The sequence below is a fragment of the Anolis carolinensis genome, chromosome 2 (assembly GCF_035594765.1).
Source record: "Anolis carolinensis isolate JA03-04 chromosome 2, rAnoCar3.1.pri, whole genome shotgun sequence".
Taxonomy (NCBI): Eukaryota; Metazoa; Chordata; class Lepidosauria; order Squamata; family Dactyloidae; genus Anolis; species Anolis carolinensis.
The window spans coordinates 192,804,340-192,832,234 of record NC_085842.1 but is presented as its reverse complement, the minus strand read 5'-3'; the positions used below and the strand labels follow the sequence as shown (position 1 = coordinate 192,832,234).

Sequence of the window (27,895 nt, the reverse complement as noted above, 5' to 3'; positions counted from 1 at the left end):
TCCTCCCTTCCTTAGGCTGTAAATTGTATTTTTTTTATTATTTATAATATTCTCTTAGAGTTTATTGAAAAGCCTCAAAACAGCAAATCCGCAAAAAGTGAACCACAGAGTAGTGAGGGAACACTGTACTACAAATGAATGATACTAAATACTGATGGATCTTCAGCATGACATGAATTATGCCATGTCAGTACTTGTTGCAGGAATCAAACTACCTGTGATTTCAAACAGTCCATTCTGCTTGTTAAGGTCATCACACTTGTCATTCTTGCTTTGCTTTTCGCTCCTGTCCCTTCAGCATTGTTGTCAGTAACATTCCTCATTTTTTTTCTGGCTGAGCTGGTATTCTGATTCTTCCATTCATAATGCACCTGAAGCTTCCTCAGTCCCACCACCCTAATCTACTGTTGACAAATCCACAGTACTTATCAGGAATACATGAGTGGACTCAGGTGTCTACAGTTGCTTTCAAGCAATCCAAGATGGGAATTGCTCCTAGATGAGCCTTTGATGGGAAGGGAAATAAAGAAGTTTGTATTTTTATTGCTTTGGTTCAAATGAAAAAAAAAATGACAGAAGGCGGGATACAGGTTTGGAATGTCAGATTCTGAATGCCTAGTCTAGACTGGACTACTGTAGCCAAATAATGATGTTTTAAGAATTTAGAAAACGAAACATTTGAAGACAACATTATGTAGGAGTGTGTGTGTGTGTGCGTGCGTGCGTGCGTGCGTGCGCGCATTCCAAACCCAAGCATGCAGAAAGCCTGGAGTAAACCGTATAATCCATCTCAGTGGCTGCGTTTATTGCAGGCTTTCTCTTTAGCATCTGGCTGTCCTAGCTGATGATACTGAAGAAAGAATAAGTATGAGAAATGTGTTGAATGACATCAATATGCCAGGAGCATTTATCCATGAAAGTTGATTGAAGGTGAATGATTCCACAAACACACACAAAAAAAATCATTAGGGTTCTTTGGTCCTGCTGACTGAGTTTGTGTGTTAAAACCTGGCTCATGTCCTAGCTATGGCTAAGCTCCATTTGGTCTGTAATTGAAACAGCAAGAAGAGTGGTGGCTGTTTTCAGTGAGGGAACCAGACTTCTATAAACTGAGTTTGGAGAACAAGGAGTATAGATGAGGGCTGCTTTATCAGTTTTTTTCTCTCTTTTTGGCTTGAAGGTATTGCTCTCTGCAAAAGCACTAGTCTGTCACTGCAGAACTGACTCTGCAAAGATGGCCCTAACTTTTTAGAGAGGTGTGCCATGTCCCTGCTCCCTTTGTAACTCTCTGTCTTTTGCTGTCTGGAATCACAGCTGCTTCATGAAGAACTAGCCCTGCAGTGGGTGGTGAGCACCAGCTCTGTGCGAGAGGCTGCCTTGCACCAGGCCTGGTTCTTTTTCCAGCTGATGGTAGGTTCTTTTAACTGCTGATATATCTAAACTGAATATCTTGTGATTGGGAGTATTCCTGATCTGGTTACTTGCATAGTTGTTGTCCCTTTCAGATTCGTACTTTGGTGTACAATGTTCAGTTTCCTGCTTTGCACGATGTCATCCCAAATAGAAAGTTTGGGAGGCCTGACATGTCCCTCAGGTGTGTGAAGAGGGTGTGCTGATATTTTTGCTATAATTCTTGATGGCTTTTTTTTTTTAAAAGAATGCTCTACCAAAGCCCTTTGACACCAGAAGAACAGGTGTGCAGTTGCACTTGGTACTGCTTGGAAACATTCTCATCGAGACACATGTTTCACCTTCTCTTATTGTGGAGCAGACCAAAGTATTTCAAGGGCAGTAGCAAGAGTGACTGACTATGCGTCCTATGCTGGGGAAATTTAGATAGGAAATGAATTTTAAGCTGTTTTATTTTGTTAACTATGTATGGGAAATGTAACTCCTCAACAGTTAGGTTAGTAATTTGACCACAGTAACTTCAAAGGTAGAAATAATTCTCAGTCCACGTTGTACAGAGAGACAAAGTGAAATACCCAATCAATTCTTGTAAATGACTATCACAAAGGATTTCCTCAGTCTTTGGTGGCCATATAGGTTGGTTCATCAGGTCCAGAATGGAGGCCCCTAAGACATGGGTGTATTGGTCTTTTGTTACTGATCCAGGATGACTTTTCCTTGGCCCTGCTTCCTTCCTGTAGGTTAAGAGCATGGCACACCACCTCTTCCTATGTGACAAGCTAGAGGCACCTCGCAAGTTACGTTTCCCTGGCCGATTTGTTGATGACATCTCAGCTCTGGTGTGCACCATCAGTGCCGAAATTGCTAGTCGTTGCCAAAAGGTTTGGGCTTTTAAATCTGCACAGGCAGGCAAATATGTTGGGATGGGTCCAAATTACCCATCCAACCATGACATTGAGGGCATGTTAACTTGTGATGGGTTCAAAATGTGCTACTTGAAGCACTTCTGTCTCATCATGTAAGAAATTAGTACAGATTCCTCTGTTCTTCCCAGAAATCATAAATGTAAACAATTATGTGCTCCTGTGTAATGTTCAGCTCTCTCAAATAATTGTGTGCTCTGTGATTACTGTGATCTGAGTTTTGTATAAAATATAAATTCTAAGAAAACTTATGAAACAAAATAGCATTGTTATAAGATGATACAGTAGAGTCTTGCTTATCCAACCTTTGCTAATCCAACATTCTGTATTATCCAACGTAGTCTGCCTTTTAGTAGTCAATGTTTTTGTAGGCAATGTTTTCAACACATTGCAATGTTTTGGTGCTAAATTCATAAATACAGTAATTACTACATAACGTTACTGTGTATTGAACTGCTTTTTCTGTTGATTTGTTGTAAAACATGGTGTTTTGGTCCTTAATTTGTAAAATTATAACGTAATTTGACGTTTAATAGGCTTTTTCTTAATCCCTCTTTATTATCCAACATTTTCGCTTATCCAACGTTCTGCCGGCCCATTTATGTTGGATAATTACAGACTCTACTGTAATTTTGAGCATCTTGCAACATAAAAATAATGAGGTACCTTCATGGTGTAGTTGCAGTAGCTCTTAAAAATGATGAAGTAATATATATCCCAGATTCTACCCACTAATCTATGTAAACAAACTTGCAGATACAGTGCAGCTTAGAAGCTTTAAGCTAAGCTTTGACAACTAGTTAGTTTTGAATAATATATTATTATGTTACCTAACTTTATAGAAAGCCAAACTTCGTTAGGCAAATTTCTTCCCTGTTCTTCCTAGATGTGATGAAATCTGATAAAACATGGTGAGACCTTTTCCTGCTCAAGCCCTAATGGCATGATATGGGGAATGTACTAGAGCTCTGTTCATTTGTGTCCTGCCTGCCGTGTTCACCGCTTCCTACATGCTCACATACCCCTACTCTGACTTCCTTGCTAGTTGACCCTACCAAAGAGCCATGGAGGTCTCTTTAGTTACCACCTCGCATATACTTGATCTTCTTTCTTAGGATGTGGAGCTGGTAGAACGTCTCAACAGCAGCCTGGCCTTCTTCCTCAATGACCTGCTGTCCCTCATGGATCGTGGCTTTGTCTTCCTCCTTCTGCGCTCCTATTACAAGCAGGTAACAAGAGAAAGTGATGGTGCCCTTTCTCTTAGATAATCTTTGTATATTTGGACAGAGACCACATTGACTGGCACACAGGACTGGGGTTTTCTTTCCATTGCTTACAGTGAGAAATGATATGTATTTCAGGATTCCTAATGGAACACTGAGCATAGTGAATGATTTCTGTTAGAAACTTAGTAAACAGGTTTGTAGCCATGTCTTTGTGGAACAGGAGTTGTGGTGATGTGGCAGGGAGGAATCTTTATATCCCACCGCTGCCACCAAATTGTGGAAATGTGGCAGGCAGGAATCTTTAAATCCCACCGCTGCCACCAATTTGTGGTGATGTGGGGTAGAGGAGGAATCTTTTTATTAATTATATTATTATATATTTAACTATATCCGCTGCCACCAATATAAATATGTTTTAGTTAACCGCGGCCACCAATTGTGGAGATGTCAGACAGAGGGGAATTTATCTTCTTTATTTGTCTTATTTACTTTAGATGGTATCGTAACTTAATTTTGAATATAGGTGACAGAGACTTGGATATTGAAGAACAAAAACAAGTTTATTTCAGGCACAGAGCTTAGTGGTTATAGTAACTTCTTTAAATGCACTTAGATGATGGTTGCAAAGTTAATAACTGATCACTTTGGATCTAACTGGGATGCTTTTCCTTCCTACTCAGACTCTACAAATAAACTTAAACAAGTCACCTAACTTGCTTAATTTAACACCACTAGAGATCTGAGTTCCCCTGGTTTCCCTAACCTGGAACCAGTGTCTTCCCTGTGACTAAAAATCACAGACTAAACTGTTTTTTAAAACATTCCCTCCTTTTCCTTCAAACGGCGGTTGGCTCCGCCCTCGTTACTATGGCAACCTGCCTCAGAATGCAGAGCTGGTTACCATCCCCCACGCACTGGTGACTAATACTTACCCTTTCTAAACATAGCTAAACATGACTTTTAAAACGAAATTAAACAAACATGACATCTATAAATCAAAATAAAAACACACTTCTTTACAGGAGTTATGTGGGGGCACATTTCCTTCCTAAAAATTTCAGATCCTTTCTTCTGGGGCTTGTCTATACAGATTTTTTTTTTTTTAAAAAATGGTAAGCCAGAATGATCCTGCTATCTGCAAGAGGACTTTTATCTTCTTTGAAAAGGAGGGGATGTTCACATAATTTTTTTATGGCAGTTGAGGAGGCTGTTGTAATGTTATGTTGGGGAAGGAGAGCTGCTTGGGGTAAGCCTGTCAGGTGATTGTCTACATTGTTCTATTATGTCCCAAAATAACCAGGGGCTTCTTCTTCCTCTCTAGATCAATAACCGGCTGCTGACAACACAGAACCCTAACACTCTCATTGGACTGAGGATGGATTTGATCCGTATTACCTGTAGCCATGAGCACTATGTCACCCTGAACCTACCTTGCAGTGGCCTCTCCCCACCTGCTTCCCCATCCCCATCTGTTTCCTCAGCAACCTCTCAAGTAAGCATGCAGACAGAAGTGAAGGGAGTAGGGAAAAACAATATGTTAGATGTCTCAGGCCATGGATCTAGCACTCTTACCTCCAACAAACTCATCTGGAAGTCTGTTGTTCCTTTCTGTTAGGCTTAGATTGATTTCTCCTCCATATATCTAGTCTATCCTTTTAAAAACATGTCTATGCAAGTAGCCCAGCAGTGGGCTCTTCAGTCACATGGTAGTGGCGAGATACGTAGCCTAAAAAGGTTTTGCTGAAATAGTTTTTCCAAGAACATTTTGAAAGAGCAAGAGTTTGTCTTTTCCAGTGGTGAGAGGCTATTGCTTCAAAACATAGAGCTTCGCTCAGTAGTAGCTGAGAAAAACTAAAGTTGTAAATTGTTCTAGAACATAGTCTAGAAATTGTTCTAGAACTAGTTTCCTCCAAATATTTTGACTTCAGCTCCCACAATTCCTCAGATCTGATCAACTGGCTGGGATTTCTGGGAGTTGATGTCTGAAACACCTGGAGGAACAGTTTGAGAAATACTGCTCTAGAATGTGGGTAGAAAAGACCTGAAATAGTCAGAGAAGAGCAGCAGTGGAACTGAGCTTTTAGCTAAGAAGTTAATGTTTATCACAACTGAAAACCAGTGCTGATCCATAAGGTCATAGAATTGGAAGAGACCACAGGAGCCACCCAGTCCAATCCCCTGCAATCCAAGCACTCCCAACCAATGGCTATCCAACATGTGATTAAAAATCTCTGGAGAAGGGGACTCCACCACACTACAAAGCAGTCTATTTCACTGTCAAATAGCTCTTATCATCAGTACGTTATCCCTAATATTTAGGTGGAACCTCTTTTCATACAGTTTCAATCCATTTATCCATTGTTCCATAGTCTCTAGAGCAGCAGAAAACAAGCCAGCTCTATCTTAAATATGGCATCCTTGCAAGTGGCTATCATGTTGTGTTCTTGGCATTGAATGTTGCCAACTGTGTAAGTCGCCCTGAGTCCCCCCGGGTGAGAAGGGCGGGGTATAAATTCTGGAAATAAATAAATAAATAAATGTCACCTGAAGAAAGGTTATCTTTCTTAAGCACTGAGCAGGGAAATCCCAGCTTTTTTCTTTGATCAGAGATAAGAGCATTGACGATTTGTAGACCATTATAAGGAGAAGGGACAGAGATTGTGAAACAGTTGTGAGCTGGATAATAGAGGCTTCCCATCCTTGAACTAAATTACAGCAACTTATTTGGGAAAGGCAATTGGATTAATAGTAGAAAGAGATGCTGCACTTTTTCCTGAGATTCTAAGGACATGAAGAATTCATAGCATTCTGGGAATAGTTTCTGGTAGACAGTTCTGCATGATTTCTCATATGCTTTCACCTTTTCCAGGGCTCAGCCTTCTCCAGCCACACTCAGGATCAGCGAGTGGCCAACATGTTTGAGCTGTCTGTGGCCTTTCGGCAGCAGCACTTTCTGGCAGGCTTGGTGCTAATGGAGCTGGCACTTATCTTGGATCCAGATGCTGAAGGGTAAGTGTGTTCCTCAACATAGTGTCCATCAGGGGTTCGTTCATTGCTCTATGTGGTTTACTACCTGAATCTCATAGGCATATTACAGGAATAAAAATCTGGAACACACTAAATGCCAGCAGAGAAAGCAAATCGGAGACAGCAGATAAGATTAAACTATAAAACTAGTTAAAACAGAAGGACAGGTTAAATACCAAAGAGAAAATAAAGACACTGTTTCCAAGGAAGCTTTCCTGAAAAAAAGGATTTCCAAGGGATGATGTTAAAACACTCAAAGCCTTGTGCTTAATCTTCACCCACCTTACTTCAGACACCATGAGGGACTCAGAGCAGAGCCTTAGAAGCTGAGCTTAATGTGGAGCAGCAGCCCTTTGGATACATTGCTCCCAGGTAGTTAACCATTTCCCAGCCCACCTAATAGTAGCATTGTCTAGCTCATATTTTATTAACTTCATAATTTCTGGGCCTCATTTAACCTGCAGGTTAAATGAGGCCCAGAAATTATGAAGTTAATAAAATATGAGCTAGACAATGCTACTATTAGGTGGGCTGGGAATTGGTTAACTACCTGAACTCAAATTATACTTACCAATGGCTCCTCATCGTGGAGAGAAGTGACCAGTGGGGTGCCACAGGGGTTTGTCTTCATCAATGATTTGGATGATGAGAATAGAAGGCATGCTTATCAGAGTTGCAGATGACACCAAATTGGGAGGGCTAGTGAATTCCCCAGAAGATAGAATCAGAATCCAAAATGATCGTAATAGTTTAGAGAGCTGGGCCAAAACTTACAAAATGAATTTCAACAGGGAGAAATTGACGAAACTACACTTTGGCAATAAAAACGAAATGCACAGATATAGGATGGTGACACCTGGTTTGATGTGTGTGTATTGATAATCTATGGAGTATTTATTCATAGATTTTTTTATTGTGTATTTAATAAAAATGATTATAAAAGAAAGCAAACAAACAAACTGTGTTAAGGGATCTAGGAGTCTTAGTGAACATGAGCCAACAGTGTGATGCAGAGCTAAAAAGCCAATGTGATTTCTAGGCTGTTTCTGTAGGGATAGTGTGTCAATATCAAGGGAAGTCATAGTCCCATTCTATTATGCTTTGGTCAGACCTCACCTGCAATAACATTCTGTCCAGTTCTGGGCACCCCATTTCAATAGGATATGGACAAGCTGGAACATATCCAGAGAATCGTGACTAAAATGATCAAAGGTTTGGTAGCCAAGCCCTATGAGGAGCAGCTGAGGGAGCTGGGTATATCTAGCTTGGAGAAGAGAAAGCTGAGAAGGGGACATGATAGACATGTTTAAATGTTAGAAAGGATGCCGCATTGAGGAGAGGACAATCTTTATTTTCTACTGCTCTGGAGACTGAGACACAAAGCAATGTATTCAAATTGCAGGAAAAAAATTCTACCTAAACATTAAGAATAACTTCCTGACAAGAAGGGTTGTTCGGCAGTGGAATGTGCTGCCTCCTCAGAGCGTGGTGCATTCTCCTTCTCTGGAGGTTTTTAAGCAGAGACTGCATAGCCACCTGTCAGAGGTCCTTTGATTGTGCTTTCTTGCATGGTAAGGGGTTGGACTGGATGGCCCCCGGGATCTCTTTCAATTCCATGATTCTATGATTGTATAAGTGATACCTAGGAAAAGAGCAGGAGGCAGTACAGAGTTCAAAAGTTGGCAACACAGTGTTTCATAGGTCAAGCCTCAGTGCAGAAAATAGCAGATGCTTCTTATTAAGTTTTCTAGTGGCCTTAACAGTCAACCCTGTGTACCACACGCAACACCAAGCCTAAAAACAGAATATTATTGATGCATGGAGATGTATGAGTAATGTATTGACAACTGGATGCCTGTGGGTGTACCCTCTTCTAGAGAAGTCACAGTTAGCATACCACCTACAGCTGATGAGAAGGGTTTTGTCTCATAGAGGTTATTTGAACCTTTATTACTCGTGCACATCTCAGCTTCAAGTGTGAGCTTTAAAAGGGATTGCACTTTTGTCCCAAAGACTGAACACTATCACCTAGTTGAAATGTGATACTCATCTTTCTTGTAATGGGCCTCATTTTAGTTTCTTTTCAGCCCTGGAGCTGAAATATAATGATAGTACTCAGCTGTGACTCATGTGAATTAATAACGAAAGGAGGCACTCCACCAGCATGTGTGCAGTGCTCCTTATTAATCAAAACTTCTCCACAGTGGTTCTCAACCTTTGGTCCTTCGGGTATTTTGGACTTCAGCTCCCACAAGTCTTAACAGCTAGCAAGCTGGATTTTTGGGAGTCGAAGTCCAAAACAGCTGGAGGATCAAAAGTTCAGAACTACTGACCTAGAGCAAAAGGTTGAATGAGGCAGCAGAGTTTAATGGTTAGGTCTCCAATGATCTTTCAGCGTAAGCCCTTTCTGACAGTATTGCTCACATTCTTCCTCAGGGCCTTCTTCCTGCACAAGAAGGCCATCAGCACTCTCCACAACCTTCTGTGCAGCCACGACTCTGACAACCGCTACATGGACCGTGCCGTACGGGCACACGTGGCCCAACTCTACTTGCCTCTAATTGGCATCATAATGGACGCCTTGCCCCAGCTCTATGACTTCACAGGTGAGATCAGGGAACATTTCTTCTTAGCAGGAAGAAGAGTTGCTGCCGGCCTCAAAGCTGATCTCATCTTATGGGCGACGAGCCAGCCCCCCTTAGTGCTTTTCCACTTTCTTAGAGAGAAACCAGTTGACTGTTCAGTACATCTGTATCAGAGTGGTTGCTACTTTTCCAGGCAGAGGAGGAGAATTCAGTTGTCCAGTTTCACTGGCGAAGGTCTGTTCTACACAGACTTTATGGTATAGTCAAAATGTTAGCAGGGGAAAAGGTTGCTCCCTCCCCCCCAATTAAACCATGTTGTTTCAGCCCAGTGCATTTAAGAAACCCTTCTGCACAGGACAAAAAGAAAATAATCTCTTTTTTACAGACACCCATAACCAGCGAGGACGGCTTGCCTCTGTGATGGCTGATGATGGAGAGGGAGATGGCAGCACCATTAGCCAGTCAGTTGCCATGGCCATTGCTGGCTCCCCCTTGCCTCATGCTCACCGTTCCACTGTCTTCCAGATGCCGTCAGTAGTGAGTGTGCATGGATTCCCAGGCTAGGGTTGGTGGAAGGGGAGGGCTGGATGAGCAGAGCACAGATGTTGGGTTGAGGAATCCCTGTCTATGCAGGTTTTTTAAATATTAGGATATGTCAGTAGGGGAGAGCCTCTCCACCCACTGGAAATCTGTGAAGTCCCAATGGAATGAATCCAAGGGGCTTCCTAGAATCTTCAGGTATCTATCAAGTTTCAGCAAAAAAAGTCTCTATATGTGTGTGTTCTCTCTTGGGATTTCAAGTGCTGTTATAACCAGGATAGGCTGTTCTATTGTACTGCACTCTTGTGGCATTTAAAACTGCCTTTATGAGCACAGTAAGTGTCTGTGTTATGTGAATTCTATTATCATAACTTGAACTTTGTTTGTTTCCAGCCTCCTCGACAGTATAGCATGCTATCTGCCGAAGGAAGTCGCAACCTGCTGGTGTGTTTCCTTTGGGTACTGAAGAATGCAGATGAAGCAGTGCTCCACCGTTGGCTTGCTGACCTCTCTGCTCTGCATGTGAATAGGCTCCTTGACCTTCTCTACCTCTGTGTGTCCTGCTTCGAGTACAAGGTTAGACTAGTCTCAGAGTCTGATGGGCTACTCTCTTGCTTCTTTACTCCTCCAGTTGGAGATAGAACTCGGGAATCCTGTCTTTAATTGGTAAATACTTTTCCCAGGTGCTGTTGCACATGTCCAAAGTCCAACTTTTGTGAGGAAGCTCTTTTTTATTTTGATACTTGGGAAAACATGGGGGTTAAAGTTTGAGTGTTAGACTGTGACTCTGGGGACCAGGGTTTGAATGTCTCCTCTCTGAAAACTAACTGAGTGACTTTGGGTAAGTCATATATTTTTAGCCTTAAGAACCCATGATAGAATCACCTTTGGGTCACCGTCAGTTGGAAATGATGTGAAGGCATACAATCGCAATAACAATGATGCATTCCAATTTTTAAACCCCTAACAATGACTTTACTCAAAGACATACTTGAATTACACTATGTAACAAAATTTGAAAGAAAATTATGTTCCTGTGTTGAAAGTATTATTTCCTATTTAATTGTGCAGTACTTTATTTGAAAGTATTGTTATACTCCAGAAACTTCATTTTTGTGGCTGCCATGAACTCTGTTGAATTAAACTCTCTGTAATATTCATTGAAAAACTATAGCAAAATGTGCTTCAGGATGTCCCGCAAAAACAAAGTTTTTGCAGTTTAATAAACTTTTTTCATGTTTTTATGATAGAACCCATGACATGTATAACTCAGGGACAAAAATTAGAGAGCTCCTATAATAGAGAAGTCTCTCTTGCTGGAACCCTGCAGCAAGATAATACAAAAAATATTCTTATGATGCTGCATGTTTTCCTAGGGAGGTATGCATCTCAAATCTGGTGGGCACACAGTCTAGAACACAAAAAAGTAGGCAAATATGGGAGGGAAGTGTAGCAGTCTTCCAGCAGTCCACAGGAAAGCTTTGAAAACAGCAGTCCCACGATGATGGAGGATTGTAACCATGCTGGGAGAATTAGATGGGAAATCAGCAAAAGAAGGTATTGAAAGTTGCCATTAAAACATGTGCTTTCTCTCAACCTTTTCTTTAAAAAATCCCCAGAAATGCAGTCATCCCTCCACATTTGGTGGGGATAGGGGTGGTGGACCCCCATGAAAATGAAAAACCGTGAATAAAAAATACTGTATAAAAACTAGAGAGAATACCTCTCTAGGAATCTCTAGATCTTCTAGTGTGGTCCTATGGTCAACATTCAATAGAATTATACTGGACAACTTATAAATGCCTAGAAAATTGTTTTCTAGAAATCTCTAGGTCCTCCAGTGTGACTGGATAGTTAATTTCTGGCAGAAGTTGACCACAGAGTTGCACTAGAGGACCTAGAGAACATATCAAATCCATGAATAATCAAATCCACAGAAAAGAAAATCTGTAAATGTAGATGGTTAACTATTGTGAAGTCTGATAATACAGATTGTTTCAGCAAAAGTCTTTGGGGGGGCTGTCAGCTATAAAGGCCACCTTCTCCTTAAAAACCTTACATAACTGCTTTTTGTGAGTCAAAAGTGGCAACTTGAAAATCCTTCTTTTAGAGTAGTGTTGGGCTGGTAGGCTGCCAGGTCTGGCCTCTGCCACAAACATTGCCCCAGTGAGGCCAGAAGGCCATTGCATCCGACTGCTCATCTCCTTTTGAATTGAGCACTTGTTTGTGGTAGCAACTATGCTCACCTCCATTCTTGCTTGTCAAGGATTGCTAGATTCCATGCCATCCCATAGGGCAAGAAAGCCTTTGAACGGATCAACAGCCTGACCTTCAAGAAGTCGTTGGACATGAAAGCGCGACTTGAGGAAGCCATTCTGGGCACTATTGGAGCACGTCAGGAGATGGTTCGACGCAGCCGAGGTGAGAAGTATAGAAGGGAATGGGGCAACCATCTTGAGCAGGCTTCCCACTGACCCCAAACAAAAAACTGAGTTCTTGAAAGAAATTTGGAAGCAAGAAGAAATTGGTAAGATTCGCAAATGTGGGAAAGATGCGGAGGGTGAAAGGGAGAGATTAAACTCCTGTTGCTTTAAGAGTGGTAGTTTGCTGTTGGGGGGGGGGGTGTTTTCCTTTTTAAAAAGTAAGAATCAAGGGTCTTTTCATGTGGTTGATGAGAGGGCTTGAGTTTTTTAAATGCTGGAGTGGTTACATATGTCCCACAGGCTACAATTTTCCAAACTTGTCATACATAAACACAGACTGAAATTATTTAGACTCAGCTAGGTGATGGTTGCAAACTCAATAATGCATCAAGTTATACATTCGCAAGTTTGCGGATTTGATTATTTGTGAGTTTGTTGCTCCTACTTAATTAGCTCTATGGCCTCTAACATGTCAGTTCCTCAGTCCCTTTCCCACTGGAGCCTCACTTTCCCACTGGAGATTTTAAACTCCTCCCTTCATTGCTCCCTCCTCACCTTCCCATCAAAATAACACCCAGTTTTTTTTAACTCTTTCCTCCATTCTTCTCTTTTTTTATGGAAGTAACATCCAGTTATTCAACTCTCGTTCCTCCATTGTTCTCAATCACCTTCCCAGTGAAGCAACATCCAGATTTGAAACCATTTCCTCCAGTGCTCCCACCCATACACACACTTTCCCATTTAAGTAGCACCCTTAAACACCCTTTTCTCCTCTCTCCTTTTCCTGCACTCTACCGCCTATTGTCTCCCTACAAGCCTATTTAAAGCCCTTTTCTATCTATCTACCTATTCCCACACTTACCCCCCCCCCCCCACACACACACACACACAACATATTTAGGCTTGTGGTAGGTAGACAGGCAATGGGAGTCCTAGGTATCCTAGTGGGCAGGAGGAGAGACGATGAAAGGTGAGGATAAAAGGAGTAAGTGAGGAGGAAATAGATGGTCTGAGAAGACCTTTACATTTCAGGCTGATTCCTCCGAGATCAGTTTTGTGCATGCATTGTGTGCTAGACTTATTCTATTTTTTCTCTCACTTTCATGGTGTTGCATTTGTAACCCCCATGAACATGGAGGGCCAGCTGACTTACAGTTTAACCTTGACTACTCTCTTAAGTCACAGATTTGATCCTTACATTATGGGTGTATGTGATACAATTTCTTTCTTTCCTTTTCAACTTTTTCCTAAATATAAAGTAGCACGGAAATAAAGTGCATATTTAAACACATGTCCTGTAATCTTTGCTGCTTTTAAAGTAAGACTAAATTCTTCTTCATGAAAAGCTGGATTTGGACGTAAACCTATATTGGGAGAAAGGCAAGATAAGTAAGTAAGTGAAAGGCAGCAGGGTAATCCAAGGATTTGTGTCTGTGACTACTGTTGACCGTAGTCAAATTTGAAATGGAAGTAAATCCAGTTAAAATATAAAGATGTATTTGAAAGGCATTGCTAACAAAGAAAGGGGGCTATTTCCTCCTTCCTCTCTCTCTTTTTGCTCTCTATTGCTGCAGTGCAAGAGAATTGGGCTGTGAGAGAGCCCGTGACAAGAGGAGTGAGCCATTCCTTATTTTCCTTATTTGTTGATCAGGAATTAACTAGTTCTCTAGAGGCTCTTCCAAATTGACAGCCCCTTTTCTTCACAGAGCGCACCCCATTTGGAAATCAAGAAAATGTGCGCTGGAGGAAGAATATCGCCCACTGGAGACAGAATTCGGATAAGGTGGACAAGTGCGTGTGCGGGCAGTTCTGGGAGATCAGGGGAAAGGGAATGCCTTGTGCACACTCAGTTTCTAAGGAATTGACCCCAACACCCAATTTTTTCCCATCACATGGGCAGGTGTGATTGTGGGAGAGAGAAGAACTTCTTTCCGCCACCTTAAAGAAAAGTATATTTGACTCTGTATTTTGTCCTAGGTTCTGTGTGGAGGAAGTAACAAATACAAATGAATTAATATTAATTAAAAGAAAATTCTTCTTGGAGCATTGGGGGCCTTGGGAAGTAGGAAATGTCTGCTCAGTGCCAGGAAGAGTTGTACTAGGTGTGTCAACAATGCCTTGTAAATGCTAGGCATTGTGAAGAAAATGTGAAATCTATAAGGAAAAATCTAAATATCCCCCATAACAAAGGAATCATGTGTTTCCTTCCATTGGTCCTTAGCTCCATCTCTTTCCTTCTTAGTGCAGGCTAAACCACAATAGTAGGCACAGGCTAGGCAGTCTAATGATGCCCATGGCATTCAAAATGGCCAGCAGATTATGATTTCTTTTTCCTTATAAAGAAAGCAGACATGCCTCGCATAGCCTCAAAGTCCAAAGGAAAGTCAGGCCTTTTTATTTTGTTTTGATCTCCCTGGCCTCAGCCTTGTACTATCCCATTTCCAGGTTCTCTGTTCTTTCCTACTAAGGAAGATACACCGGCAGAGTGATTTTTCTGGGTGGCACATGGCCAGAGAGGGAGTTCTACAAGAACCAGTAGGCAGGTGTTTGTGGACTTCAGCTTCTCATGTCTTCAAGTTAAATTTTTTCTAATTTGGGAAAGGTAGTGCTGATCTTTGACTATGAAAGATGACTCAGTGAGAAGAGATCTGCAGGTAATCTTGCCAGCCATGTATGGCATCTTGTGATCTTAATGTACACCATTTTTGCCGCTTATTCAGGACCAAGGATGAAATGGAGCATGATGCTCTTGTGGAAGGGAATATGGCCACAGAAGCCAACATGGTGGTACTGGACACACTGGAAATTATTGTGCAGGTAGGTTTTGACAGGGACTCTAGACATGTAAAATGCCCACCAAGGCGAGGCTCTGAGATACATTAGGCCCTACCTTCCATTTTATGGCTTAATAGTGTAACTCTTCTAGAGTTCTCAGATCAGGGATTGCACTATTTAAAAAAGAAGATTTCGCTGCTTTCCAGTGTAATCCTGCATCTGGCAGGGTTCTGCTCAGAATGGAAAAATCACAAAAAAGAGGAAAATATCCTAAGGCAATGGAAAAGAAAAAAACCACACATATTATATTTCTGTAAAATTTTATTTGTTGGCTGAAGAGATTTTGTTGTTTCCGTTCTGCATTATTGGAATCTGTCTTGTATTTCTTAGACCCTTAATTAGGCAAATCCAAGACAGAACCAACAGTGGTGTGTATTTGTGTGTATGTATGCATAAGGTGATACCTAGTTGGATCACGTGCAAAAGCCAAGACAACGGGAGATCAGGATGAAGAAGAAAAAACCTTCCAAGACAAAAAAAACCCCAGGGCTTTTCCACACACCCATATAACCCAGAATATCAAGGCAGATAATTCACAATATCTGCTTTGAACTGGATTATCTGAGCCCACACTGCCAGATAATCCAGTTCAATGTGAATGTTATACAACTGTGTGAAAGGGACCCCAGACTAGTAACTACTAGGTGGTAAAGACATTATTCCAGGACCACCTACCCCCACATTGTTAACTTTAACTGGGAATTACATGTTTCATGTTCGCCTGGCACAGTTTCAAGTGTCATGTTCTCACTGTCTCCTAGAGCACATGTATCAAACTCAAGGCTCGTGAGCCAAATCCGTCATTTTATGTAGCCCTCTAGATGCTGGAATACAACTTCTGTATTTCTCATCATTAGACATCATGACTAAAACTGGAGTTGTGATACAGTAACATCTGGAAGGATGCAGTTTGTTCTGTTTAGTCAGGATAGTGGGATTGGAATTTAGATACAATGTCTTAACCTTTCCCCAACTCAGAGCTATAAATGCTGTTGGGTTGCAATTCCCATTATCCTCAGTCTGCATGGCAGATAATCAAAATGACAGTAACATTGAGTAAAAATGAAATACCACCAACCACTATGTATACAAATTATAGTTGACCCTCTGTATCCACGGATTCTCTGTCCATGGATTCATTAGCCCTTTGAGGGCAGCCATAAGGCTGACGTAGTCCTCGATGAGGATGAGTTTGACACTCCTGTCCTAGAGCCTTAAAGGAATTGAGGGGGCTCTGCACCAGTGCCTGGGGGATCGCAAACTTTGGAAGGGGCTGAATGAGGCTCCCAATGTATTACAAAGTCATTCTCTTTGAAAGGCAGTGGGACACATGTTAATAAACACAGTTTGATGCCAGCCTTTCCCCTCTGAAGCATTCTGATTAAGTGAGCTGGGTGAGAAAAGTTGTCCTGGTCAGTTTTTATTTAAACAGCATTACATTTCCTTTGATAAAGAGTTTGCTTTAGATGTTTTGGTAACTGTATCTACTTTTGCAGCTGTCCTTTTTTGTTTTTGTTTTGTTCCTGGCTGTGTTTGAGTAAAGATCATAAGGAAGAATATTTGAGGGAAGCAAGGTCATGGAAAGTTCAGTCCTGCAGAATTTGACTTCATTTGGGTCAGGATTTTCATTTTCTTGACACTGATTTTATCTGCTTCTATATAATAGGACTTCCATGCTGACAATTCTGTGTGTTCCTAAACTAGAATTTCCTGAACCATGCCAGGGTTGGATCAGTATCTTGATTGCTAAAGACAAGACAGCTTGCTAGGACTCTGATTAGGCAAAAGCTTTTGTCCCAGTTCAGACACATTGCAAACTTGGCTTCAGTGTGCTGCGTTCCACCTCTTGTAGAAATTCCTAATTTTATTCCAGTCTCTCTCTCTCTTTCTCTCTCTCTCTCTCTCTCTCTCTCTCTCTCTCTCTGCCTTCCCTTTGCTTATTCCCTTCAGACAGTGATCTTATCAGAAGCTAAGGAGAGTGTCCTGGGTGGGGTGCTGAGGGTGCTTCTGCACAGCATGGGCTGTACACCTAGTGCTGCCTTCCTGCAACACTGCTTTGCCACCCAGAGGGCACTTGTGAGCAAGGTGAGTGCTTTGGCTGGGAAATTTTGGCAGAAACAAATGCTTTGATGGAATCAGCTACTTTGTAAAGCTCACTGATGTAAAGCTCTCTCTGTCTAGGTTCCCCTTGCTGGGGTTACATCCAGAGGCCTTATCCATAGACACAGCTACTGTGTTGCATTGTTTATCTTAATTGTTCTGTATCAGCCCTCTTGTTTGCAAACATTTAACGTTGAGACTTGCATCTGGGTATGCCTTTCTCTCCAGGATGTTGTAAACTGTACTCAGGTATTTTTCTGCCAGACCAGAACAGCCCCTACTTTGTGTATTTCCCAAAATCATCGAGAAATTTAATTCACAAAGAATGTTAATATTAAACCTTGTGTCCCATCCCCCCTCCCCCCGAAAGTAATCAAATGATTGTGTTTTTATGCCTTTGTTATACAGTGCCTTGTCTGTGCTCAGTGGAAAAGCAGTTGTTGTCATTGTTAAATCAAATTCCATTCAACATTGTGCTTACAGTTCCCTGAAATGCTTTTTGAGGAAGACACAGAGCTGTGTGCTGATCTTTGTTTGCGTCTCCTACGCCATTGCAGTAGCAGGGTGGCCACCATCCGGACCCATGCAAGCACTTCCCTTTACCTTCTCATGCGACAGAACTTCGAGATTGGAAACGTAAGGACTGGGGGGAGTAAGTGAGGGGCCTTAGACTGTCCACAGTCATTTCTGCTAGGAGAATGCTTTCTGAGGTAGGGCCAAATACTCCAGAGGTTTAGGGATTAATCAAATGTCCAGAGGACCTTGGAATATTGTCTTTCCCAGCTTGTGTTTTTCTCACTTAACTATATTGAAATTTACTTCTTGGAACCACTATTTGTTTACATTACAATACAGTATAACTCCTGTATCTGTGGGGATGTATTCCCGGACTTCACATGTGTACATGAAACCATGAATAATACTGAACCCTATTGAAATGAAGGAATTCTGGTCCAAGAATCCATAGAGTCATGCTGAAGAATTTAGAAAATGCCTGGAGAAAACATATTTTGTTGGACATGGATAAATGAAACCACAGATACTGGTCATGTGTATATGGAAGTCATACTATGTAATGCTAATTATAATTGTTATTATCCTGATAGTTAACACTCTCAGTTACACCTGGGTTTTAAGGCATTGTTCTTAATGGATTTGCCCATTAGCTTTGTTATTTTATTATTGTTGTTATTTTATTATTAATACATAAAATCAGAAAAATATATCAATTCTTGATATATTTGAAAAGGGTACTGTATATATCAGTGATGCTTTATGAAAAATAATATACTTTTTGTGCCCATGTGGGTCATCACTGGACTTCCTACACTTGATACCATGGACTGATCAGATCCCTTCAAAAATGCAGTCTGGGAATTGTCTTGGTGTGCTTTTTTCTGATTGTTAAAGATTTATTTCTTGAGACGTGGCCAAGAAAACATAATTTTTGCATTCTCTGTTGGTAACCCAAGTTGGAACCTTGGTACAGACAGAAAATGTCATGCCATCTACAAATTAAATGAAATAGCGATTTCCTTTTCACAGTAGTTACTATAATATTTTCTGCTGTGTTTCTGTTGTACAGAACTTTGCCCGGGTGAAGATGCAGGTGACCATGTCCCTGTCTTCCCTTGTGGGAACATCACAGAACTTCAATGAGGAGCATCTGAGGCGCTCGCTAAAGACCATTCTGACTTATGCAGAGGAAGACCCAGAGCTGCGAGAAACCACCTTTGCTGAGCAGGTGCCAATTCTAGCAGACCCAGAGAACAGAAGGCACTCACAAACACTCACGCACTTTTGGCTTGGGTTTTCCAGATTTGTTACCTTCTTCTTTAAGAGCTTTAATCTAGAGAGCAATATCAGCAGCTTGTCTTGAGTGATATTTGTCATTTGTTTGTGATATGTTGCTTCATTTCACTGCATACAAAATAGACAAAGATCTTTAGGTGAAAGGAAGCACCAGTGCCTGTGTGGTTGTTGTAAAGGTAAAGGACGAAAAAGAAATCTGGGCACTTGTGAGCTTAAATGCATGTTCTTCATGGATATGCTAGTCATGTTGCCTTCACACTCAGCCTAGCGATAACTACAGATAAGAGTGTTGGAATGTGCCTGTGTATGTAGGGAATCTGAAACTTCCCTCCAAACTGATGTGTAGAGAAACAAATTCCTGTTCAATTTTCTGCAAAATAGTGAATATTGTTTTTGAAAAATATATTTTTAAATAAATGTTATTAAAGATTTTCCAAAAAGATAAAATAAGAAAAATAAGAAGACAAAAAAGAAAAGAAAAAGAAAGAAAAAATATGGTGGCATCTAATCCTCTTCATCGCAAAATATAGTTCTTTAAAACTTTATTTCATATATTGTTTATTAACATGAGCCAAGTCCTTTGGACGGAGGGTAAGAAGTAACTTCCCAAATATTGTGTGTTTGCTTGTGTTTTCAAGTCACTTGCCAATTTATGGTGATCCCATTAGTTTCATAGGGTTTTCTCAGGCAAGGAATACTCTGAAGTAGTTTTGCCAGTTCCTTCCTCCAAAATGTCTCCTATAGTACTTGGTTTTCCTTTGTAGTCTCCCACCCAAGTACTAACCAGGGCTGACACTCTTTAGCCTTCAAGATCAAATGGGATCTGATGCCTTTATAGTATTTATTATGCAACTACATTATCCTATTTATAATAGAGATTAACTAAACTTTTAATGCATCACTACATAGAACAGGTTTGTTAATTTCCTCTGGATTTTTGAAAAGCTCTAACAATAAATTATTCAATGAGTGTCTCTTAATTATTAAATCAACGAAAGTAAAATAAATAGGTTTCAGGTCCTCTGTAGTCTCTGTATTTCATGATGAATATGGATAGTTATATAGGTTTTCAATTTTGCAAGGAACTGAAAGAAAGTGACCAGTTGTGCTATCAGATTACATGTTGAAATTTTAAATAATATTTTGATCAGTATTTTCCTATAAAGGTCTACAAAAACTCAGAAATGAGATTTGAATATACTGGAATAGATTTACTTTGAATCACTTAGTTGCTTAGGTAATAAATTTATTTTCTCAAATATGAACAATGATAACAGAAATATAATATCTTCTAATGGAACTATGAAATGTAAATCTGATTTGGGAAAATAAAGAATCTTGTATCTGAAAAATGATCTTTTTCCTATTTGAGCAACTATTCAATGTGAACACCATATTAACATTTACTGAATATCTAAATTGGGAAAATTCTAGCTATTTGATAGTATTCTTAGATTCTTGAGCCTGCTTTTTCCATACATGGTGAACAGACAAAAAATAAATTGACTTTAGCGAATAGTGGCCAGTAAAATTTTCTGTTTTCTGATCAATCCATTGGTGTCTTTCCCAACTTCAAATGTAAGTTATTAGGTTTTGAAGCCATGAAATAAGATGAAGACTGACACTTGGGTGGTTAAGGTGAACCCAAACCTATTCATAGAGCTAGAACAGAAGATGAGTTCACCTTGATCCTGTTCACATGTATCCACAAAAGGGGCACTCAATGTTCTAAACATCCATCCTCAAATTCATGCCACTTATCTTACTTGATAGAATTGGCCATGTTTTTGTGCCTTGTGGTTGTCAATCGAAATTGATCCCTCCTCTCCCTGCAGGTTCAAGACCTCGTTTTCAATTTGCACATGATATTGACAGACACGGTAAAGATGAAGGAACACCAGGAAGATCCAGAAATGTTAATAGACCTGATGTACAGGTGAGACAGTAACCAGTTACACAGGTAGAAAAGCAGAAGGAAAATATGGAAGCCATGTATCTTGAGGCCTCACTTCTTTCTAGGATAATTTCTCACCAGGAGAATGAGTTAAGATTTTAAAAGCTAGATTTGATTACATTTGAACTTGAGACAGTAGAGAGCCAGGCTTTAGGGAGGTTGGGGTGGGCTATATATTTTAAAGGCACTTTAAGTGTATTTATTGTATTTTAATAAGGTATAATAATAGGTATAATAATAAAAGGGGTGTTGAGGTTTTCTTACCATTGTCACTTGTTCATGTATTGAAAATAGATACGTGTTCGGGCCTGGGAGTTGGTAGGCTGACAGCCTTACTTTGAGGGATAACCTGTTTGTTCTTTTGCATCACTGGGGCCAGACAGGTACATGGGGGAGGCAAACATGGCAATACTAAAGGGCTAAATTATTGAATATTAAAGGACAAGGTTATTGTAATGCGCCAGTGGTATGGGATTGGGGAATGTGTTACTGATTTTCCTCTGTTGGAAAATAGACACATCGTTCAATTGTAGAAAGCACTATGCCATTACTGTAAAAAAAAAGTGTCTTCATTAAAAGGAAACAGAGCTGGGGAACTTCAGTTACTTCAATGGGAAGCACCATGCTTGTGAAACAAGTTTAAGAGAGGTTCAGAAATAAAGCTTCTCCTGTCTAGAAGGGCCAGAGTGGGGATGAAGCAGGCCATTCTAAGCAGAGTCAGTGGGAAAGCCCCTCCAGAAAATGGTAGACTCCTATCCACAATTGTTGCCTACTTCTCAGGATAGCCAAGGGGTACCAGACATCACCAGACCTAAGGTTGACCTGGCTGCAGAACATGGCAGCAAAGCATTCGGAGCGAGGGAACCACGCAGAGGCAGCTCAGTGTCTGGTGCACTCTGCTGCATTGGTAGCCGAATACCTGAGCATGTTGGAAGACTGTCGCTACCTACCTGTGGGCTGTGTCACTTTCCAGGTAAGAAGAGGATGGGGTAGCAGTAGGAAACCCTTGGGCAAGAGCTGGTCTTCTGTGTCAAGTCATGATCCCTCTTTTCTTGCCTCTTGATGTGCATACCCTAGTTTTGCTTCTCTCTGGAAGAACTGAATGAACATAAGTTCTAGCTTGTGGTTTATCTTTTCCCTCTAAACAAGGTGTACTCCAGCAGAAGGTTGTAGGGAGGATAATTGTTGTGAACTACATTGGATTAGTTGAGGTTGCTTTTTTATACTAAGAAAAAGTATCTGTATGGTTTTGTTTATGTGGGTGTGGGATAGTTCTGTGACTCTTACGTATTTTGTCTAATGTTTTATGTATTTGGTTGTTTGCTGGTGTGCTTTTTGTTGAATTAATGTTACATTAAAATCGGAATTAGGTAGATGCCTTTTGCTGAATCAGGAAGTGAATTGGAAGTCACATCTGGTTTTGAAAAAGGTACTCCCTAACTCTAAACTATCTGGAGGGACACGATAAAATTTCTCCACCAAAAATTGGGGAGTGGACAGGGCATTTGAGGAGTCCAGAGAAACATTCTTGAAAGTTGCAAAACAACTTTCTGGCCACCCTTTTTCCACTCACTCCCTTGATAATCTACATTTATGCCTTTTCCATCTGAAGAACTGTTGGTCTTCTTACAGTAACTTTTCTTCTTTTTCCAAGAATATCTCTTCCAATGTGCTAGAAGAGTCAGCTGTCTCAGATGACATCCTATCTCCTGATGAAGAGGGCATCTGCTCCGGAAAGTACTTCACTGAGCAAGGGCTTGTAGGGTTACTTGAACAAGCAGCTTCCTCATTTACTATGGTAAGCAGGACTGACCATGTGGCCCTTTTGAGGGCTTGCAAGAGAGGGTGCAGCAGATTAATGTCAGGTTGAACCTTTCTACTTCCTTTTTTGGTGAGGGCAACTATGGGGAGAGGGGCCAATAATCTCTCCTGCCCCTTTTGTGAACTGTACCCCATCAAAACACTTCAGTTTTCCTTTGTGGCCTCTCTCATAAATGGCAATAGGAAGCAAAGTCATATTACCTGCTATTTTACAAGGAACCGCAGAGGAAAAAGAAAATATTGCACGTAATTTGGTGCTTCTTCAAGTGGGTTTTTTCACACATTTTGTGGGATTTCTATGTGATTTGCAGGTAAAAGTTACTTTCCCAGCCTCTTATTTCCTTGCTTGATACCCATTAAAATTGAGGATGCTTCCAGGCCCCAAATGGAACATCTCTATTGTTCCTTGTTTTTTCCCATCTGCTGCTTCTGCTGTCTTGCTGCTTGCTCTTCAAAGGTCCGTGTTTGCTCTGGTGCCTCAAGTGGATACCTGATCCATGTTCTTCATTTCCCTCAGGGAGGACTTTATGAAGCTGTTAATGAGGTCTACAAGATCCTTATTCCCATCCATGAAGCCAATCGTGACTTCAAGAAGCTGGCAGTGCTGCATGGCAAATTGCAGGACGCCTTCAGCAAAATCACCAACCAAGTAAGTGAGAACACCCTCTTCTGACAATGCTTATTTTGGGGGAGGAGAGGCAGGGAGCCCACATGAACTCCTCTTTTTCTGGGTCCTTGCCCTGCCATGCTCATACTCCCATTTCACTACCCATGCCAGAAGAAATAAATGTAAATTGGATCTTGTGGTCAGAATCTGTTGAAACTGGAGCCAAAAAGCGAATAATGCCACTTTGAGTGTCAAAGCTAAAAATAAATCTTTTCTTGGGGAAATTATCTGAACTGGGCATCTGCTTCCTGCATGATTTATCTTTTTCCTGCCCCAAGCTCTGGCATGCTGAAATCTAAGGGAGGATAGTGTGTTCAGGTATGTGAAGAGTCTTGCTGCAGGACAGAAAGTTGGACTGGAATTTTATCAAAGATATTCTGGCCCTATGAAAGTACAAGGAGAAGCAACATGAACCCTGTTTGTCAAGCTGGAGACCATTATGTCTGCCTCTCTCAAAACCCTTTCCAATCTTGTGAGGACAGAATAGATAGCAGAGATATAACAAGAAACACTTAAGAGACCAAAATTCCCATACTTACCATACTTTCAGGTTTATGGGGCAGTCCCAAATTTTAGAAACCATACTTCTTTTGACCATAACTTTCAGAATGGCTTACAAATATTCTAAGATTTATACTCACACCTCTTTGGTAGAGATAAGGCCTCACGGGTTGGCCTTATCTTCAAAGCCAAAATACAAGAGTCTCTTTTAGCACAATTTGAACTAAACAGGAAATGCCACTATTTTCTGTCAGGTTTATTTTATTACTTGACAAATGAAGACAGAAACTATATGCTCAGGAGAAGGACTGTTAGCATCTGATAGTAGCCATACTCATTTTTAACCAATTTGTCCCCACACCAGTCAAGGTTATAGGGTACTTCAGAATTTGACATTGGTTGTCTGTGTGCTAGTCAGTACAGGATCCTCTTGTATATGATCTTGGCTGACATTTTTAAAAGCCTTCCTTCATGGTTACATTGGTCACAAATGGGAGTGGGCTTAATATAAGAACTCCAAGAAAAATGCTTACAGGAGCAGATGTGGAGAGTTGCCCCACAAATTTCTCTTACTATCAAAGAAAATGCATTGTTCCTTCTTCGTGGTCCCTGTGAAATGCACACATATGGGGTCTCCTGCGCCTGCGCAGACAATTTCGGAATTCTCTAGAAGCTCTTAAAGGATACAATCTGGCGGAGGCCCCGCCCTATCTCCCCTTGAGGTATATATACCCAGTAGGAGGGGCCTACGCCCCAGTTCCTTTTTTCCGCCGCTTCAGGCAGTTTGGAATTTCTCTGTTGCTCGATCTCTTACTGATTTATCGGATTTTGACTTTGGACTGGACTTCTGACTATTCTTCGCTACATCTTGGACATTGTTGTTACTCCTGATCGACTCGGACCGTTGACTGCGCTTGCCTCAGGCCAGTTCCCGCCCTGCCCCTTTCCTGCTCTTCTTAATATGGCGGCCTTATTTAAAAAGTGCTCCCAGTGCGGGGGAAAGCTCCCGGACACTGACGGGCACTTGATGTGTCTACTCTGTTTGGGAGAGGGCCATGCTGCACGATCCTGTGCAATTTGCCAATCGTTCACTCCTCAGGCCAGGAAGAACCGTGAAACGCGCCTGAAGGCGCTTCTTTACGAGCAAGCACTCCTCCCTCCGCCGCCCGTAGCCCTTGAAAGGGCAGCATCCGAACCCCCCGGCCCTCCAACTACCGGGGCTGTGTCGCCTGCGACGCAATCGGCACACTTACCATCTGATTCCATGCGCCCAGTAGCCGCTCCTCCCTTGAAGAAAGTTAAAACAAAAAAACAAAAGGCTTCCTTGGCGGTTGGCAAGGGCACCAAAAAGTTGGAAGGAGGCAAGCCAAAAGCCGCTGAGGCGCCAATAATGCCTTCACCACTTGAGGCAGACCCTTCAATAGACCAAGCCTTGGTCTCAATTTTTCCTCAGCCACAATCAGGCCTTGCAGACTTGGGCGCAATTCCTCCGGACCTCGACCTCATGATCCTAGCTCCTCCCCTGTCATCGGAGGGAGTAGATGCAGGTACAGACGTTGGTTACGCAGCCACGCCTCCAATGCCTCCCCTCGGAACCGGAATGGATGCGTCGCAGCAGCCTGTGGCGTCGGTTTCGGCCACGTCTCACCAGCAGATGGCGCACGCCTCCGTTTCGATGCCGAACGCTAGCGTCTCTGTGACAGGCCCTGTGGTCTCTCCATCTCGAGGGAGATCTAGTTCGAGGCGCTCCCATCACCATCGATCCCGGAGAGCAAGGCGCCCCTCTCCCTCTTCGAGTTCATGGAGCTCGGGCTCCAGTCAAGTGCGGGGACCTCGGTCACGAAGCACCTCGCACCGGAGATCAACCTATGGCTCCAGGTCTCCTTCTCCTTATTACTATTTTCAAGACGACCCAATTTATACCCGTGATTTTTTTCGTGCCTGTGCGCCCCGCCGCCACGGTAGTCACCATCGCTCCTCAAGAGCATATTCTCATCGCCGCCATGGGGGAGGTGAGAGAGGACCTCTCGCCCACCCCTCCTCCATGGTATTATGCCCTCCGCCTGAGCTCAATGTAGCTCCAAGCCAACCCTTGCCTGTACCAACAGGGCCTGTAGCTCCAGCCCAAGGCCCACTGGCCCTATCTCAACCTGCAGCTACCATACCAGCAGCTCAAACCCCCCAGGCATCTGATCCTCCCCATGCTGCGGATCTCGGTACTGGTTCTGACACAAGCTCCTCTGCGGAACCTCAGGACCCACATACCGCTGCTGATATGCCTGTTGTGGAGGGGGACTCTCCTGAGGAGATGCGCACCTTCTCTTCCTTGGTCTCACGCCTCGCCAAAGCCTTGAATCTTCCTACCCCGCAGTTCCTGCAATGGTAGAGGACCCTGTCTTCTCTCGGGAACAACAACAAACCCCAACTACCACGCCTCTCCCTACCCTGCCATTTTTGATCCAACTCCTCAAAGCTCCAGCTATAGCTCCCTCGCTGATACCAGCGATTTCAAAGAGAGCTGACAATTTATATCGGTTAGACCTCTCTTCCGCAGAATGGTTAGGCAAACACCCTAAACCGAATTCTGTAGTAGTGGACGTGTCACAGCCTCGCTCATCCCTGCGCTCCCAGTCTACTCCATCAGACAGGGAAGGCAAGAAATTAGACGCAATGGGCCGTAAAATGTATTCTTCAGCTGGCCTTTTTGCACGCTTAGCCCATTACGGGGCATACATGGGAGCTTACCAGATTTACCTCTGGAATAAGATTGCCCCGTACCTTGAACGGCTGCCACCAGAGGAACTTCGCTTTGTCAAAGCTCTCAAACAGGAGGCTTGTCAGCTAGCGGACTCGCAGAAAGAGCTAGCAAAGCATACAGCTGATTCTGCTGGGAAGCTGTTTGCAATGTCTACTGCCCTAAGACGCCATGCTTGGTTGCGCTCATCTGGCCTCTCCTCTGCAGCCAGAGCAGCGATTGAAGAGCTGCCACTTGATGAGTCTGGACTCTTCAATTCTGACACAGATAAGAACCTGGAGCATACTCACCAAATGCGCCAAATGGCTCATAGGTTTGGTCTCCCTCCACAACCCTCTAATCAGGCACGACGCTGGCCCGCTTATGCCCCTATGCCGCGTACACGTCCTAGCTCGGCTCCTACAGGCCAGAGACCTTGCATCCCAGTGCAATCAACCACATCTAGGAGGACCTCCTCTTCATCCAGGCGTCGACAACTGGGTAGGGCCAGACAATCATATGCCCCAAGACGGCGCGTTTAGCCGAACAAATGTCAAGATTCCGGGATCTGCTTCACATGCAAATCCCCTGTTTCGTTCTGCTCGTTGCTTGGAGTTTTCGGTTTTTCCCCCTATCCGAGTCCGTGCGCGCCCTTTGCTCGTCGAGCCCCCTGCACTGCACGGCTTGTCTGCTCCGGTGTCGTACCGTGACCGTCTCGCCCCTTTTTGGGATGCTTGGGAGCGCATCACTTCTGACAAATGGGCCCTTGACATCATTGACAGAGGCTATGCAATTGAGTTCGAAGACCTACCCCCTACGGGGCACGTCAGAACCACTCCTCCGTCAGAACCATTGTTGGAAGAAATACGCTCCCTCTTATCGAAAGGGGCTATTGAGCCCATACTAGATTCGGACCTTTCTAGATGTTTTTTCTCCAGGTACTTTTTGGTACCTAAGAAAGACGGTGGCCTTCGACCTATTCTAGATCTCCGGGGTCTAAATTTTTTCATCAAGCCCCGCAAATTTCGCATGGTTACACTCTCCATGATTCTCTCCCTTATTCATAAAGGTTCATGGTTTGCTACTGTTGACCTGAAAGATGCCTATTTCCACATCGGAATTAGGCCATCTCACCGCAGGTTCCTTTGTTTTAAAGTTGGAAACAATTGTTATTCTTTTAACGTTCTTCCTTTTGGACTGTCCACAGCACCGAGAGTTTTCTCGAAATGCATGGCATTAGTTGCGGCTTACCTCCGACAGCAGGGAGTAGTCGTGTATCCTTACATTGACGACTGGCTCCTTGTCGTGGATTCCGAATCCCAATTGTTGTCTCATAT

At 42.4% G+C, this 27,895-nt stretch overlaps 1 protein-coding gene across 8 annotated transcripts in view; it reads left to right on the top strand.

Annotated features, from left to right (window-relative positions):
- The window catches only part of dock6 (dedicator of cytokinesis 6), a 134,264-nt gene that overhangs the window by 89,712 nt on the left and 16,657 nt on the right, over nucleotides 1–27,895 (top strand). For 6 of the 8 annotated variants that reach the window (XM_062971430.1, XM_062971429.1, XM_008103781.3 and 3 more), the window contains 18 exons: nucleotides 1,315–1,410; nucleotides 2,151–2,291; nucleotides 3,449–3,562; nucleotides 4,881–5,051; nucleotides 6,429–6,568; nucleotides 9,023–9,192; nucleotides 9,557–9,708; nucleotides 10,105–10,287; nucleotides 12,006–12,132; nucleotides 13,841–13,925; nucleotides 14,855–14,951; nucleotides 16,920–17,054; nucleotides 17,553–17,705; nucleotides 18,655–18,813; nucleotides 20,717–20,817; nucleotides 21,616–21,808; nucleotides 22,490–22,633; nucleotides 23,174–23,305. In XM_062971430.1, the coding sequence (XP_062827500.1) occupies nucleotides 1,315–1,410; nucleotides 2,151–2,291; nucleotides 3,449–3,562; nucleotides 4,881–5,051; nucleotides 6,429–6,568; nucleotides 9,023–9,192; nucleotides 9,557–9,708; nucleotides 10,105–10,287; nucleotides 12,006–12,132; nucleotides 13,841–13,925; nucleotides 14,855–14,951; nucleotides 16,920–17,054; nucleotides 17,553–17,705; nucleotides 18,655–18,813; nucleotides 20,717–20,817; nucleotides 21,616–21,808; nucleotides 22,490–22,633; nucleotides 23,174–23,305 (2,493 nt within the window). Of the gene's footprint in view, nucleotides 1–1,314; nucleotides 1,411–2,150; nucleotides 2,292–3,448; nucleotides 3,563–4,880; nucleotides 5,052–6,428; nucleotides 6,569–9,022; nucleotides 9,193–9,556; nucleotides 9,709–10,104; nucleotides 10,288–11,977; nucleotides 12,133–13,840; nucleotides 13,926–14,854; nucleotides 14,952–16,919; nucleotides 17,055–17,552; nucleotides 17,706–18,654; nucleotides 18,814–20,716; nucleotides 20,818–21,615; nucleotides 21,809–22,489; nucleotides 22,634–23,173; nucleotides 23,306–27,895 lie in introns of those variants that run through there. The other 2 variants (XR_010003179.1, XM_062971433.1) reach the window with 2 other exon arrangements.